Raw genomic sequence first — 12,496 nt, forward strand, 5'->3', positions numbered from 1 at the left:
CTTGGGGTTGGTGTTTTTCTTCCCTGGGGTGCCACCAGCATCGGCCTCGTCCAGCTCCGCTCTCCCCCACCCCAAAACCTGCCCTTGCCCCCCCCCATGTCTTTGCCCCCCCCTCCCTCCTGCTGTCCCCACACCCTTCCCTCGCCCCATCCCACCTCCTTGCTCCATCCCAGTACCCGCTGCTCCCAGGACCCCCCTGGCCCCGTGGCCCCTCGCTGCCCCCTGGGTTAAACCACCTGCATTAAATTAAAACCAAAAAAAAGGGGGGAAAAATAGTTAAAAAAAAAATAAACTCTTCACATTCCCGTTCCCCCCAGGGCTGCCCCACGGTGCCCCCCGCCCGTCGCGGTGTCACGCCGTGGCCCCCGCCGGGACGTGCAGCCGGTTGTTTTCAGCATCAACGTCCCCGTCACGCTGTAGGCAGCAAGCTTGGGAGCCTTCCTCCTCCTCCTCCTCCTCCTCGGCGGGGCCTCCGGTCACTGGGGGTTCTCCGGTGCCCCCGTTGAGGGGCACCTTCTCCCGGCGCCGGGACGGGGGGCTGTGGGGCGCGCTGCACCCCCGCACTTTGCTCCTGGCTTTCAGCTGGTCGTGGTAGGCGGCGAGGGCCAAGCAGACGGCGACGACCAGCGTCACGACCAGCAGCGCGGTGACGGTGACAAACTGGGTCCAGTAAGACGGGGGGGTGCCTGGAACTGAGGACCCCCTGGCCAACCCCTCCTCGGCCAACCCGCCCGTCTGGGGGTCCGTCCCGCTGGGGTCCTGCAGCCGGTAGTGAGCCACTGTCCAGGTGTAGCCGTTCTCGGTGGCCCGGCACTTGTAGGTGCCGGCGGTGCCGCGCTGCATGATGACCACCAGCGTGTGGTCGGGGAGCAGCGCCGTGTCCCCCCGGCCCCCCTGGGCGCTGGGCTGCTGCCAGCTGTAGGTGGCCAGGGCGGAGTGCTGGGGGCACGGCAGCCGGACCACGGCGTTGAGCGGGGGGCTGAGCCCTGCGTGGTGGAGAAGGGGAGAGCGGGGGTCATGCTGTGCACCCCCAAGACATGCCCCACCACGGCATCACCCCCCCACCACCACCACCCCAATCCCAGCATCATCCCAATCCCTACTCAACTCTCTTCGGCGGGATCCTCCTGCGCTTCCCGGCCTCGCTGCACCGACAGCAACACCGTCCTGCCGCGGTGGCACGTGGCGGATGGACTCCCCCCCTCCACGTCCTGCAGCCACACGCTCCTGCCGCAGGGATAGTGGCATCACCACCCCACATCCCCCTTCCTTCCATCCCCATCCTGCCATCCCCCTCCCCAAACCCCAAGCTCAGGCTGGACTCCCCTCCTGCTGCCCCCTCCCCAAACCCGAGGCTCAGGCTGGACTCCCCTCCTCCACATCCTGCAGCCACACACTCCTGCCACCAAGATAGTGGCATCACCACCCCACATCCCCCCCTTCCCTCCCACCCCCTCCCCAGCCCCGGGCTCACGTGTTGGCGCCAGGGGGGACGCGCTGGCAGGAGGTGTCCAGCCCGTGCCAGGCGCAGTAGGGGTCCCGCGCCAGCACGCACTCGGCGCAGCTCCGGTGCAGGCTGCAGTTGGCCAAGGGCACTTGCAGGACACCACCCGAGTAGCCCACGTAGAGGACGCCCTGGGGAGGGAGAGGAGGAGGCTGAGCCTTCCTCCACACCCCCCATGCCAGGGGAGGACGCGGGGTGATGGCTGCTCCCTACCTTCCCTGAGGCCAGCAGCAGATTCTTCACCGGCTCCGGTGTCCTGAAGAGCTGGACGCTCTCCACGATGTGGGGACCCCCGGGCAGCTCCACGGCTTTGTGCAGGAAGCCCTCCGCTGTGGGGGCACGGGGGGGGGCATCACTGGTGGGGAGGGGGGGCAAGGGAAGGCTGGGAGGGGCGAGAGTGTGTGTTGCTCCCCTGTAAACCCACCCGTGGCCAGGAACAGGACGCGGTAGGTGGTCCCCGAGGCGCCACGCGTCTCATCCACCGCGATGCGTGTGTAGGTGACGTCTGTCTTCACCATCAGCGGCCGCCCCTGCGTGGGCAGCACCTTCCCATCCATCAGGAAGTGTTCCTTCATGAAGGTCAGGGCTCTGTCAGAGGAGGGACCCATGTAGCACTGCAGGGAGAGAGGAGGCAGCGCTGGTGTGGGGAAACTGAGGCACGGGGAGGGGAGGGGAGTGACACACCAGCATCGCTCGGGTACGAAAGGACCCCCCACCCCCCCGTGCACACTCCTGTCCCATCCCACTCACAACACTGCCACCACCTCACCCCAGTGTGAACACACTGGGCAAACCGGGCCAGACAGTCCCCTCCCTGCGGGGCCCAGCAGCGTCCCTGGGGAGGGATTTTGCCCCCTGGGGTGGGCAGCACTCACGCTGCCGGGCCGGGGACTCATGATGCCACCACCGTAGACGGTCCATCGGGAGCTGTCCTTGCTCAGCTCCTTGTACTTGCCCTCGAAGACCTGCTCCAGAGCCTCCTGGCTGTAGACACAGACAGCAGCGCTGCCCGCCCTGCCCGCCTGCCTGTGGGGACAGCGAGGTGGCCGTGAAGGGGGGAGGCTGAGAAGACCCTCCTGCTCGCCCATGGGTGCTGGTACGAGGCTGAGAGGACCCTCCTGCTCGCCCATGGGTGCTGGTAGGAGGCTGAGGACCCCCCTGCTCGCCCATGGGTGCTGGTAGGAGGCTGAGAGGACCCCCCTGCTTGCCCATGGGTGCTGGTACTCACCACTGGGAGGTGAAGACGGCGTAGAAGTCGGCGCGGCGGCCGCGGCGGGGCAGGGCGAAGGCGTGGTGGATGACGTTGAAGGGGAACCGGCCGGGCTCCGAGCAAACCAGCTGGGCCTTCAGGAAGGTCGTCCACTTCTTCTGCAGCACCTTGTCCCCCCCGACGTCGCTCTGAGGGAGCCAGGAGGATGCTCAGCCCCTGGGTGGGGGTGCTCGGTACCCCCCCCCCCATCGCTCCCCAGCACCCACCTTGCAGACACGGGCCACCCGCGGCACCAGCAGCCGCTCGAAGAAATCAAACTCCTCGGCTGTCTCCTCGAAGAAGAAGTAGACCTTGTCATCGGCAGGGATGCTGAAGGAGGCCACGAAGGCCGTGTCGGCTGGGGGGGGGGACAGGGGAGGCGTTGGAATGATGCAGAAGGTGGGGGGGGGGTGTTCAGGGGGTGCTGCAGCAGCAGGATGGTGCTGCAGCCCGTCCTGAGCTCACCCGACAGCCAGCGGGGGAAGGTCTCTGTCTTGAGCAGGGTCCTGCTGCCCAGCGAGCGGGAGATGATGGGCTCGTTGCCCTGGAAGTTGTTCATGGTGCCGGCGTAGAGCTCGCCGTCTGCGCGGGGAGGGGGCGGGGGTGAGGCCACGGCAGGACCCCCCCCCCCCTCCCCATCCCCACTATCACCCTCGACTCCTCCCCGGGGACGGGCGCCCACCCAGGGGGGCTGCAGGGCCTGTACTCACCCACCAGCAGGGCCGTGTGGGTGTGCTGGGGGTCGAAGGGGCACTGGCCCTTCCCGTCCAGGAAGGGTTGTCCTCTGCTGCTGGACACCAGCGTGAAGTTCTCTCGGTGCTGTGGGATGGGGAGGAGAATCAGCTGGGGGCTTGAACCCCACCCAGAGGACACGAGAAACGGCTGTGGGAGCCCCCCAGCCCCGTGGGGCTCGGCGAGTGGGGAAACTGAGGCACGCCAGGCTGGCTGGGGTAAGCCAGACCCCTCACCTCTGACCCCAGAGCTGACAGAAACACCACGGGCTCCCTCAGCATGTGTGGTCCCTCAGACATCCCTCGGTGGGGTGGGGGCACCCAGCATGCCCCCACACCCCTTTTTCCTCCACCCAGGGTGGCCCTGAGCAGCTTCCTGGGCGCTTCCCATGATGGAGTCACCTCACATCCCTCATACCACTGGGCTTCCTGGGGCTCCTCGTGGCAATGCTGTGACATATCCTGAGACACCCCCTTTGTCCCCCCCCTCAGCTGGGGGACGGACAGACGGACAGACAGACGGACAGACAGACACTCACGATGTAGGTGCAGGTGGGGCTGAAGGCGTAGGTCCCACAGACGTAGAGGTGGGTCTCGTTCAGGGCCACAAGAACCCGAATGAAGTTGAAGCACTCGGTCTGTGGAAAGGGCAGAGGTGATCCTGGGGGTCCCTGCTGCTCTGTGGGACCCCCCCTTACCCCCCTCACCCCCCCACACCCCCTGAGCCACCCCCCGTGCTGCCTCACCTCCTGGCTCTTCTTCTTAAAAGCACACTCAGAGGTTTTCTCAGCTGTGGGTCCCCACATTATCTATGGAGGGAAAGGGAGACAGCTGCCCGGGTCAGGCGGGGAAACTGAGGCACGGAGGAGGGCAGCTCCCCCCACGGTGTCCCCAGAAGCAGCTGCTGCTCACCGAGGCTTTGGCGTGGATGCTGCCTGGGGTGCCAACGGCGAGGGCCAGCACCCGGTCGCGGGCCCCCACGTACAGCTCCTCCTGGCTCTCGTGCAGGAGGAAGATGTCGTAGTGGGAGACGTTGTCCTGGCTGAAATGGGTCAGGGTCCGTCGGGGGTCCCCTGGTAGGAGCAAAGGGGGGTGGTGATGGGGGCCAAGGGACAGACAGACGGACAGACACACACACATCCCAGCACCGCCACCCCCCCTCCGGCGGATGCAGCAGCAGCTGCCATTGTGGCTGTGCCACCTCCTGCGTAGGAAATGAGGTGCGTCGCATCCCCCACGGCCCCCACATCCCCCACGGCCCCCACAGCCCCGTCCTCACTTCCCCCATCACGTCCCCACCTCCTCTCACCGCTGCTCCCCCCTCCGTCACCTCTGGGTGCTGCTGCAGGGCCTGGCCTCCCCCAAGTCTCTACATCCCCAGCTCTCTGCCCCATAGGGAACGGGGTGTCGTGTGCCCCCGATGCTTTGGGCCCTGGGGGGGATGCTGTTTGGGGGTGCACTGCCCAGGGTACCAGTCTGGGGAGGGGGGTTACAAGCCCCTGCGGTGCCCCAGGCGTAGATGGATGCTGGGGGCATCTTGTTTGTCCAACAAAAGGGGGAAAAGGAAAGGGAGATGTTGCACTTCTCAGAAGGGGAAGTGGCAGCATGAGGAGGGTTTGGGGGGGCACAGCCCTGCCATGGGGGCTCAGGCTGCCCCTGCCTGCCAAAGCCCTCCCTCGCCAGGCAGGCCCGTGGGACACTGTGCCCTGTCCCACCAAGAAGGCGTCTTTTCCCTCCATCCAGGGTGGTCCTGAGCAGGTTCCTGGGTGCCCAGTGGGTGCTGTGCTAGAGCTGGCACCCCGGGGTGCTCCCAGGTCCCACTCTTGCAGGGATTTGGGTGCCAACCAGCCTGATGACATCTACCCCTGGACCAGCCCTGTAGCTCTTCACATCGCTCCGGTACAACCAGAACCCCTCCCCAGCCCCATCGCGACCATCCCACCGCCCCCACCCCATGTGGGGCTAAGGAGGGGGGGTTACTGGGACGGGGTGGCTGTGATGGGAGCAGCCCACGGGTCCCTGGTGCTGAGTGCTGGACCCTGAGCAGAGATGCTGTCCCAGGGCCATGTCGTGCTCCCCCAGCCCGGCTTGTCCCCGTGTCACCCCCCACCCCCAGCCCTGGTGCCGTACTCACCGTGGGGGAAGGCGACGCGGGGCAGGGGCTCGGCGCGCAGCATGGCCACCAGCATCACCAGCAGGCAGAGAGCAGCCGCGGGCATGACGGGGGGCGGCAGGGATGCACCCCTGGAGGGTCCGGGCACCATCCCTGCTGGAAGGGCAGGGTCAGAGCACACACTGCCAGGGCTGCGTGTCGCCGAGCGGAAACAGGACGGGGGGGTGGGGGGGAAGCCAGCACCCAGCGCGGGGAGGAGGGGGGGGGGGGCCCTGGGGGCCCCGGCGTCTCAAGCCGCGTGTGGGCCCTACATAGGGATGAGAGCTGCCCATTGCCACGCACGGAACGACAGCAGGAAGGTTGGAAAGACCTTTGAGATCATCAAGGCAGTTCCCATCCCGCACTGAACCAGATCATCTGCCGTCTGTTAACACACACCCAGGGCTGGGGACTCAGCCCCTCCCTGGGCAGCCTGTGCCACAGCCCCACAGCTCTGCCAGGGAAGAACTTTCCCCTCCCATCTGCTCTGACCCTGCCCTGGGGCAGGTCGAGCCCATTGCCCCTTGTCCCATCTCCTGTCCCCTGGCTGGAGGGCAAATCCTGTGAGGAGCAGCTGAGGGAGCTGGGGGTGCTGAGCCTGGAGAAGAGGAGGCTGAGGGGAGACCTTCTCCCCCCTGCCCTGCCAGGAGGGTGCAGAGAGGTGGGCGATGGTCCCAGCGCTGGCAGAGATCCCCACGCCCCGCTGTGCTCCGGGCACAGGATCCCCCCCTCAGCGGTGGCTCTGCCCCCGCCGCAGAGGCCCCGGCTGCCTGTCCCCACCGGGGATCCCTCTGTGTGGCTCCATCACCAGGCCCGAGGGTCCACAAAATCGAGGGGAGGACAGAACAACCCCCTCCCCACTCCCCCCCCCACCTCACGTAGCTCCAAGCAACTGGGAAAGAGCCACGTCTGGAGACCCCTGTGGTCCCCAGGACCCCCCCTCAGGCATCCGCCGTGCCCCCGGCGAGCAGCGTTACCTCTCCGGCAGGCGAGGACGGGGCTGGCTCACCTCCACCCCTGGATCAGCCGCATTCGGAGGGCACCCGGGCCCAGGGGGCTGTGGCAAGAAGACCCCCATGGACCCATGCTCAGAGCACCCGGCCAAGGCCCGGTAGCGACGGCAGGCGCCCAGGCCCGCGCGCGGCAGGGCTCGCTGCGGCCCAGCCCAGCGTGGCCCCGCCGGGGACTCCTGGGAACCAGAAAGTCCTGCTGGAAGAGGACGAGCCTCAGCAGGTTGGGGCAGCGGGCGCCTGCTGCTGCCTCGCCCGCGCCGCGGCCCCACGGGGAGGCCAGCGAAGCCTGGCGGAGGGAGCCAGGATGGGAGATGGGGGTGCCCTGCTCCTCTCAGCGGGGCTCCTAGGGGGGTAAGTGATGTGCCCGGGGTGCCTGGGGTCCCTCCCCAGCTCTGGGGAAATCTCTGGGGTGAGAGCAAAGCAGGGTCATCGCTCCTGCTGACTGCAGGGACTGGCAGCGGGGCTGAGCGTCACCCCCAAACCCAGCACCCTGGGGCTGAGCATCACCCCCAAACCCAGCACCCTGGGGCTGAGCATCACCCCCAAACCCAGCACCCTGGGGCTGAGCATCACCCCCAAACCCAGAACCCTGGGGCTGAGCATCACCCCCAAACCCAGCACCCTGGGGCTGAGCATCATCCCCAAACCCAGCACCCTGGGGCTGAGCATCACCCCCAAACCCAGAAACCTGGGGCAGAGCATCACCCCCAAACCCAGAACCCTGGGGCTGAGTGTCACCCCCAAACCCAGAACCCTGGGGCTGAGCATCACCCCCAAACCCAGAACCCTGGGGCTGAGCATCATCCCCAAACCCAGCACCCTGGGGCTGAGCATCACCCCCAAACCCAGTGCCTTGGGGCTGAGCATCACCCCCAAACCCAGAACCCTGGGGCTGAGCATCATCCCCAAACCCAGTGCCTTGGGGCTGAGCATCACCCCCAAACCCAGAACCCTGGGGCTGAGCATCACCCCCAAACCCAGCACACTGGGGCTGAGCATCACCCCCAAACCCAGAACCCTGGGGCTGAGCATCACCCCCAAACCCAGTGCCTTGGGGCTGAGCATCACCCCCAAACCCAGAACCCTGGGGCTGAGCATCACCCCCCAAACCCAGAACCCTGGGGCTGAGCATCACCCCCAAACCCAGTGGCCTGGGGCTGAGCATCACCCCCAAACCCAGTGCCCTGGGGCTGAGCATCACCCCCAAACCCAGAACCCTGGGGCTGAGCGTCACCCCCAAACCCAGCACCCTGGGGCTGAGCATCACCCTCCCAAACTCAGCACCCTGGGGCTGAGCATCACCCCCAAACCCAGTGCCTTGGGGCTGAGCATCACCCCCAAACCCAGAACCCTGGGGCTGAGCGTCACCCCCAAACCCAGAACCCTGGGGCTGAGCATCACCCCCCAAACTCAGCGCCCTGGGGCTGAGCATCACCTGCACAAACATCACCCCCAAACCCAGCATCCCAGAGCTGAGCATCACCCCACAAAGCAGGGCTGCAGCTCCCTGCATTCTCCACCCCCCCCACCCCCAAGCTGCTGTGGGACAGCACTCAGCAAGAAACCCACCGCAGCCCCAACCCTGGCCCTGCCAGAGGTTCCCCCCTCCCAATATTCTCCTCCAGACAAGGCTGAGGAGCATCCTGCCCTGCTGGGACCTCCTTACCTGCCTCCCCCAGAGCCACCATCCGCTGGCCGTGCCGCCGGGACACCAAGCCCCGGGGAAGGGGGGCTGGGGGGCCGGGGCTGTCCCTGCCACCTTGCCCGGGCAGGACAGAAAGCTCCTTGTGAGCACAGAAACTGGGTTACTCTGCCCCGGATTTCCCACTTGGCCCAGGGTTGGCTGCGGAGCGGGGCCGCTCCGAGGCTTAGTCCAGCCGCATTGTTCTGCCCTGGGCTGGAGCCACCCGGGGCCGGTGGAGGGGGAGGAGGGATGGGAAAGGCTGAGGGAGCCGGGGCTGAGAAGAGAAGCCCGAGAGGGGATGTTATTAATGGGTATAAGTATCTGGAGGGTGGGACACAGGGGCCATGGGCAGCCTCTGCTCAGTGTCTGTGGGGACAGGACAAGGGGCGATGGGCTCAAGTTGGAGCACAGGGAGTTCCCCCCCCCCCAATTTGGGGAAGAACTTCTTCCTGGTGAGGATGACAGAGCCCTGGGACAGGCTGCCCAGGGGGTGTGGAGTCTCCTTCTCTGGAGAGATTCCAGCCCCATCTGGACACCGACCTGTGTGCCCTGTCCCAGGGACCCTGCTCTGGCAGGGGGTTGGACCTGATGATCTCTGGAGGTCCCTCCCAACCCCTACAGCTCTGTGACTCTGTGACAGAGAGCAGCAGCTCCTCGGTGAGGCTGAAGGCTCAGGGGAAGCGTGACAGAGCTGTGGAAAGCCCCTGCAGGGGTTTCCCCTGGGTGCCTCTCTCAGTACTGGGGTGCTTTATCTTTCCCTGGTGCTTTTGGGTTCACCGGGGCCAGGACTCCACACGGGACGTGGTGCCACCCACCCTCCAGGTTTACCCCAAGCTGCCCACAGACCGGTGCCCACCCTGCAGAGGGAGGTGCAGCCCCCCAGGGGCAGAGCCAGCCCCAGCCCCTGGGCTCAGCGAGACGCGACGCCGCGGCGCAGGGTGGGCAGGAAGCTGGTGGCCACAGCAGCACCCGTCTGGCTGCTGAGACTTTCCCTGGGCCTCAGTTTACCGAGCAGATGGGAACTGGGAACCCCCCCACCCCGGAGCAGGGAAGAGTCTGTCCCTCCTCCCACCCATGTCCCCCGCCCCGAGCATCCCGGCGGCTCAGGGACTTCCAGGGGGCTCTCGGCACCCAGAGGGAAGTCAGGGGCTGGGGGAGGGTCCTTTGTTCCCCCCATTTGGGGCAGGAGGGGGTGGAGGGGGATGGAAATCAAGGGAGGAGGGGGAACTGCTGTGAGCAATCCGGGGGGGGTGCAGGGAGGGGCAGGGGAGGGGTTCCAGAGGGGGGGCAGGTGCAAACGGTGGGATCAGGTGTGGGGTGATGAGGGAAAGAGATGGGGGGGATCGGGGGGTGTGGAGGAATGCGAAGGGGGCGTGGGAGGGACAAGGGGGGGGGTGGGAGGGGCGCAAGGCGAGGTGCCAGGTGGGGGGCGCAGGGATGCTCCCCCCGGCCTGGGACCCCGGCCCTTTGTCAGTGCCTGGCCGCATCCGAGCTGCCTGCGGGGGGGGGGGGGAAGGGGGGTCCCCGAAGCCCCCTCCCACTATGGCGGCTGCCCCCAGCCCCCGCTCTGCCTCCCGCCGGCGCGGAGGCGGCCCCGGCCCCCCCGCAGCCCCGTCCCGGTGCCGGTGCCGGTACCGACCTGCGGCGGCCCCCGGGCGGCCCGGCGGGACCCGCATCCCTGCGGGGCCGGCGGATCCTGCGCCCGTCGCCATGGCTACGGCTCCCCTCGGCCCCGCGCGCAGCCACACGGACACACGGACGGGCTCGACAGACGGACGGACGCTCCCGCATAGGCACGGCTGGGCACCGCCACGCGCAGCCCCGCGCAGCCCCGCACACACGCGGGATGTGCAGAGCCCCCCTCACACCCCCCTCCTCACACCCACCCCACCCCCCCCCGCAGATGTGGACAGACACACAGAGGCACCGGCACCCCCCCCATCCCCCATCCCCCATCCCCCGCACACCCACGTGCCCGCAGCTGCGCACCCACCTCCCCGCACGGACCCTGTCGCTCTGCTGTGGCCCCTCAGCCCTGTGTGCACCACGGCCCTGCCCCCCCAGCCCTGCCCCCCCAGCCCTGCACCCCCAGCCCTGCGCTGCACCTCTGTGCCCCCGTGCCTGCACCCCATCCCTGCACCCCCATCCCTACATCCCTGTATCCATAGTGCACCTCTGCACCCCATCCCTGCACCCCATCTCTGCATCCCCATCCCTGCACCCCTGTATCCATAGTGCACCTCTGCACCCCATCCCTGCACCCCCATCCCTGGACCCCATCCCTGCATCCCTGTATCCACAGTGCACCTCTGCACCCCATCCCTGCACCCCCATCCCTGGACCCCATCCCTGCATCCCTGTATCCATAGTGCTCCTCTGCACCCCATCCCTGCACCCCCATCCACACACAACCATCCCTGCACCCCTGTATCTGTACTGCACCTCTACACCCCATCCCTGCACCCCATCCCTGCACCCCCATCCCTGCACCCCCATCCCTGCATCCCATCCCTGCACCCCTGTATCTGTACTGCACCTCTACACCCCATCCCTGCACCCCTGTATCCATACTGCAACTCTGCACCCCATCCCTGCACCCCCATCCCTGCAGCCCCATCCCTGGACCCCATCCCTGCACCTCTGTCTCTGCACCCCCATCCCTGCACCCCCATCATCACACCACATCCCTGCCCCCCTGTGCCCACCACTGCTGCATCCCTGCCTCAGCCCCCCCTTGTTGATCTCCTGTCCCTCTGCCTGCCCCACACCCCACCTAACTTTGGGGGTGGGGGTGGGGGGGTCCAGCTGGGGGTCCAGGGCTCAGCTGCAGCACCACCCCGAGCTGGGCACACGGACCCCCACAGCATCCCCATCACCCACTTCTGGTTGTCAGCAGCACTTCCCCTCCCACAACACTTTCCTTGCGGGAAAGCCTGGCCCAGGCGGCGCCGCTGGGTCCCACTTCTCCTTCGGAACCCCAGCCCCTTCCCCTTCCCCAGCGCGGGGGAGCTGGGTGCCCCCAAGCCCGAAACAGGATCCCCCCCCGTCGCTGCTTCCTCCCTCTGCAACCAACTTCCCCGCGTGACCTCGGGCCAGTCGCTGTGCGCCCCGTGTGTGCCACCCCCACCCCCCCCACACCCTCACCCTCACCCCCACCCCCAGTTGCACAAGGGGGTGACGCACCCTCAGACCGTGTCAGCTGCTCGGGATGAGCTGGGGTGACCGTACCCACACCCCAAAAAGCTGTGAGCTGGGAACAGACCCACCCAGGGGCCCCTTTTCCTCCCCACGCTGGGGGTACCTGGGCAGCTGCATCCCCCCCCCCAGCTGCTCCCCGCTTGCTGCTGCCCCAGTTCCCACGGGGCTCGGGAAGTCGGGAGCCTTTTCCTGGGAGCCATAAGGAGCTTGTGCCTCGTGCCCGCCGGCGCTGGAAGCTCAGCCAAAGCCCTGCTGCGGGGAGGCAGAGTTGCCCTGGCCCCCTCCCACCCCAGGGGTTGAGCCATAGACCCCCCCACACCCCTGCCTGGCTCCCCCAAGGGTGCCCTGTGGGTACCCTGTGCTGCGCAGCACCTTGGGGTACAGCCCTGGGGGGTTGCAGCAGGCACAAACTCGCCTCTTAAACCACCCTGGGGATTAGCAGGGCAGCCTGACCTTAATCCCCCTGGGCACGCAGGGGCCTGGAGGGGCCAGTGTGGGGTTCACGGCGCCCCCAACACCCCCAACACTTTACACTGCCTGGTAAAGCCTGGTGGGTGCAGACATCAGGGTTAGTCCTGGCTCTACCCCAGCCCAGTGACAGCTTCAAGGCTTCCTTGAGCTAGAGTTCACCCCCAAAAATGCCTGATGGTGCATGTGCCCCCCCCCCCCAATTTGTTTGTGATGCCCAAACCCCAGTGCTCCCACCTGGCTGTGCACCCCAGAGCGCCTCTGCAGAGACCCCAACACTCAGTGCATAAGTGAGTCCCCACAGGACTGCAGGAGGAGCTGGAGAAAAACCAACCCTGACCTGGTGCTTTGACTGGAGCAGGGCTGGAGTTCTGCCCCACAGTCCCCACGGGCTGTGTGAGGTCCCTGTCGCCGTGGGCTGTGTGACATCCCCATGGGCTGTGCACTGTCCCCACAGGCAGCACAGGGTCCCCATGGTGCTGTGCCAGGTCCACAGG

The 12,496-nt window shown here is 67.1% G+C and overlaps 1 protein-coding gene across 1 annotated transcript; it reads right to left on the bottom strand.

Annotated features, from left to right (window-relative positions):
* Positions 1-222: 222 nt before the first annotated feature.
* Positions 223-5,748, bottom strand: SEMA4A (semaphorin 4A; the record flags this gene model as incomplete). Its single annotated transcript, XM_084276648.1, has 14 exons — positions 223-986; positions 1,109-1,227; positions 1,475-1,635; positions 1,718-1,833; positions 1,929-2,118; positions 2,380-2,530; positions 2,733-2,902; positions 2,981-3,111; positions 3,219-3,335; positions 3,464-3,572; positions 4,024-4,122; positions 4,231-4,293; positions 4,397-4,557; positions 5,619-5,748. The coding sequence occupies 14 exons, from the start codon at positions 5,746-5,748 to the stop codon at positions 352-354; spliced, it is 2,352 nt and encodes a 783-aa protein (XP_084132774.1). The 3' UTR covers positions 223-351.
* Between the last annotated feature and the right edge of the window lie 6,748 nt (positions 5,749-12,496).

This window comes from Gallinula chloropus (genome assembly GCF_964237585.1).
Source record: "Gallinula chloropus genome assembly, chromosome: 29".
Lineage (NCBI taxonomy): Eukaryota > Metazoa > Chordata > Aves > Gruiformes > Rallidae > Gallinula > Gallinula chloropus.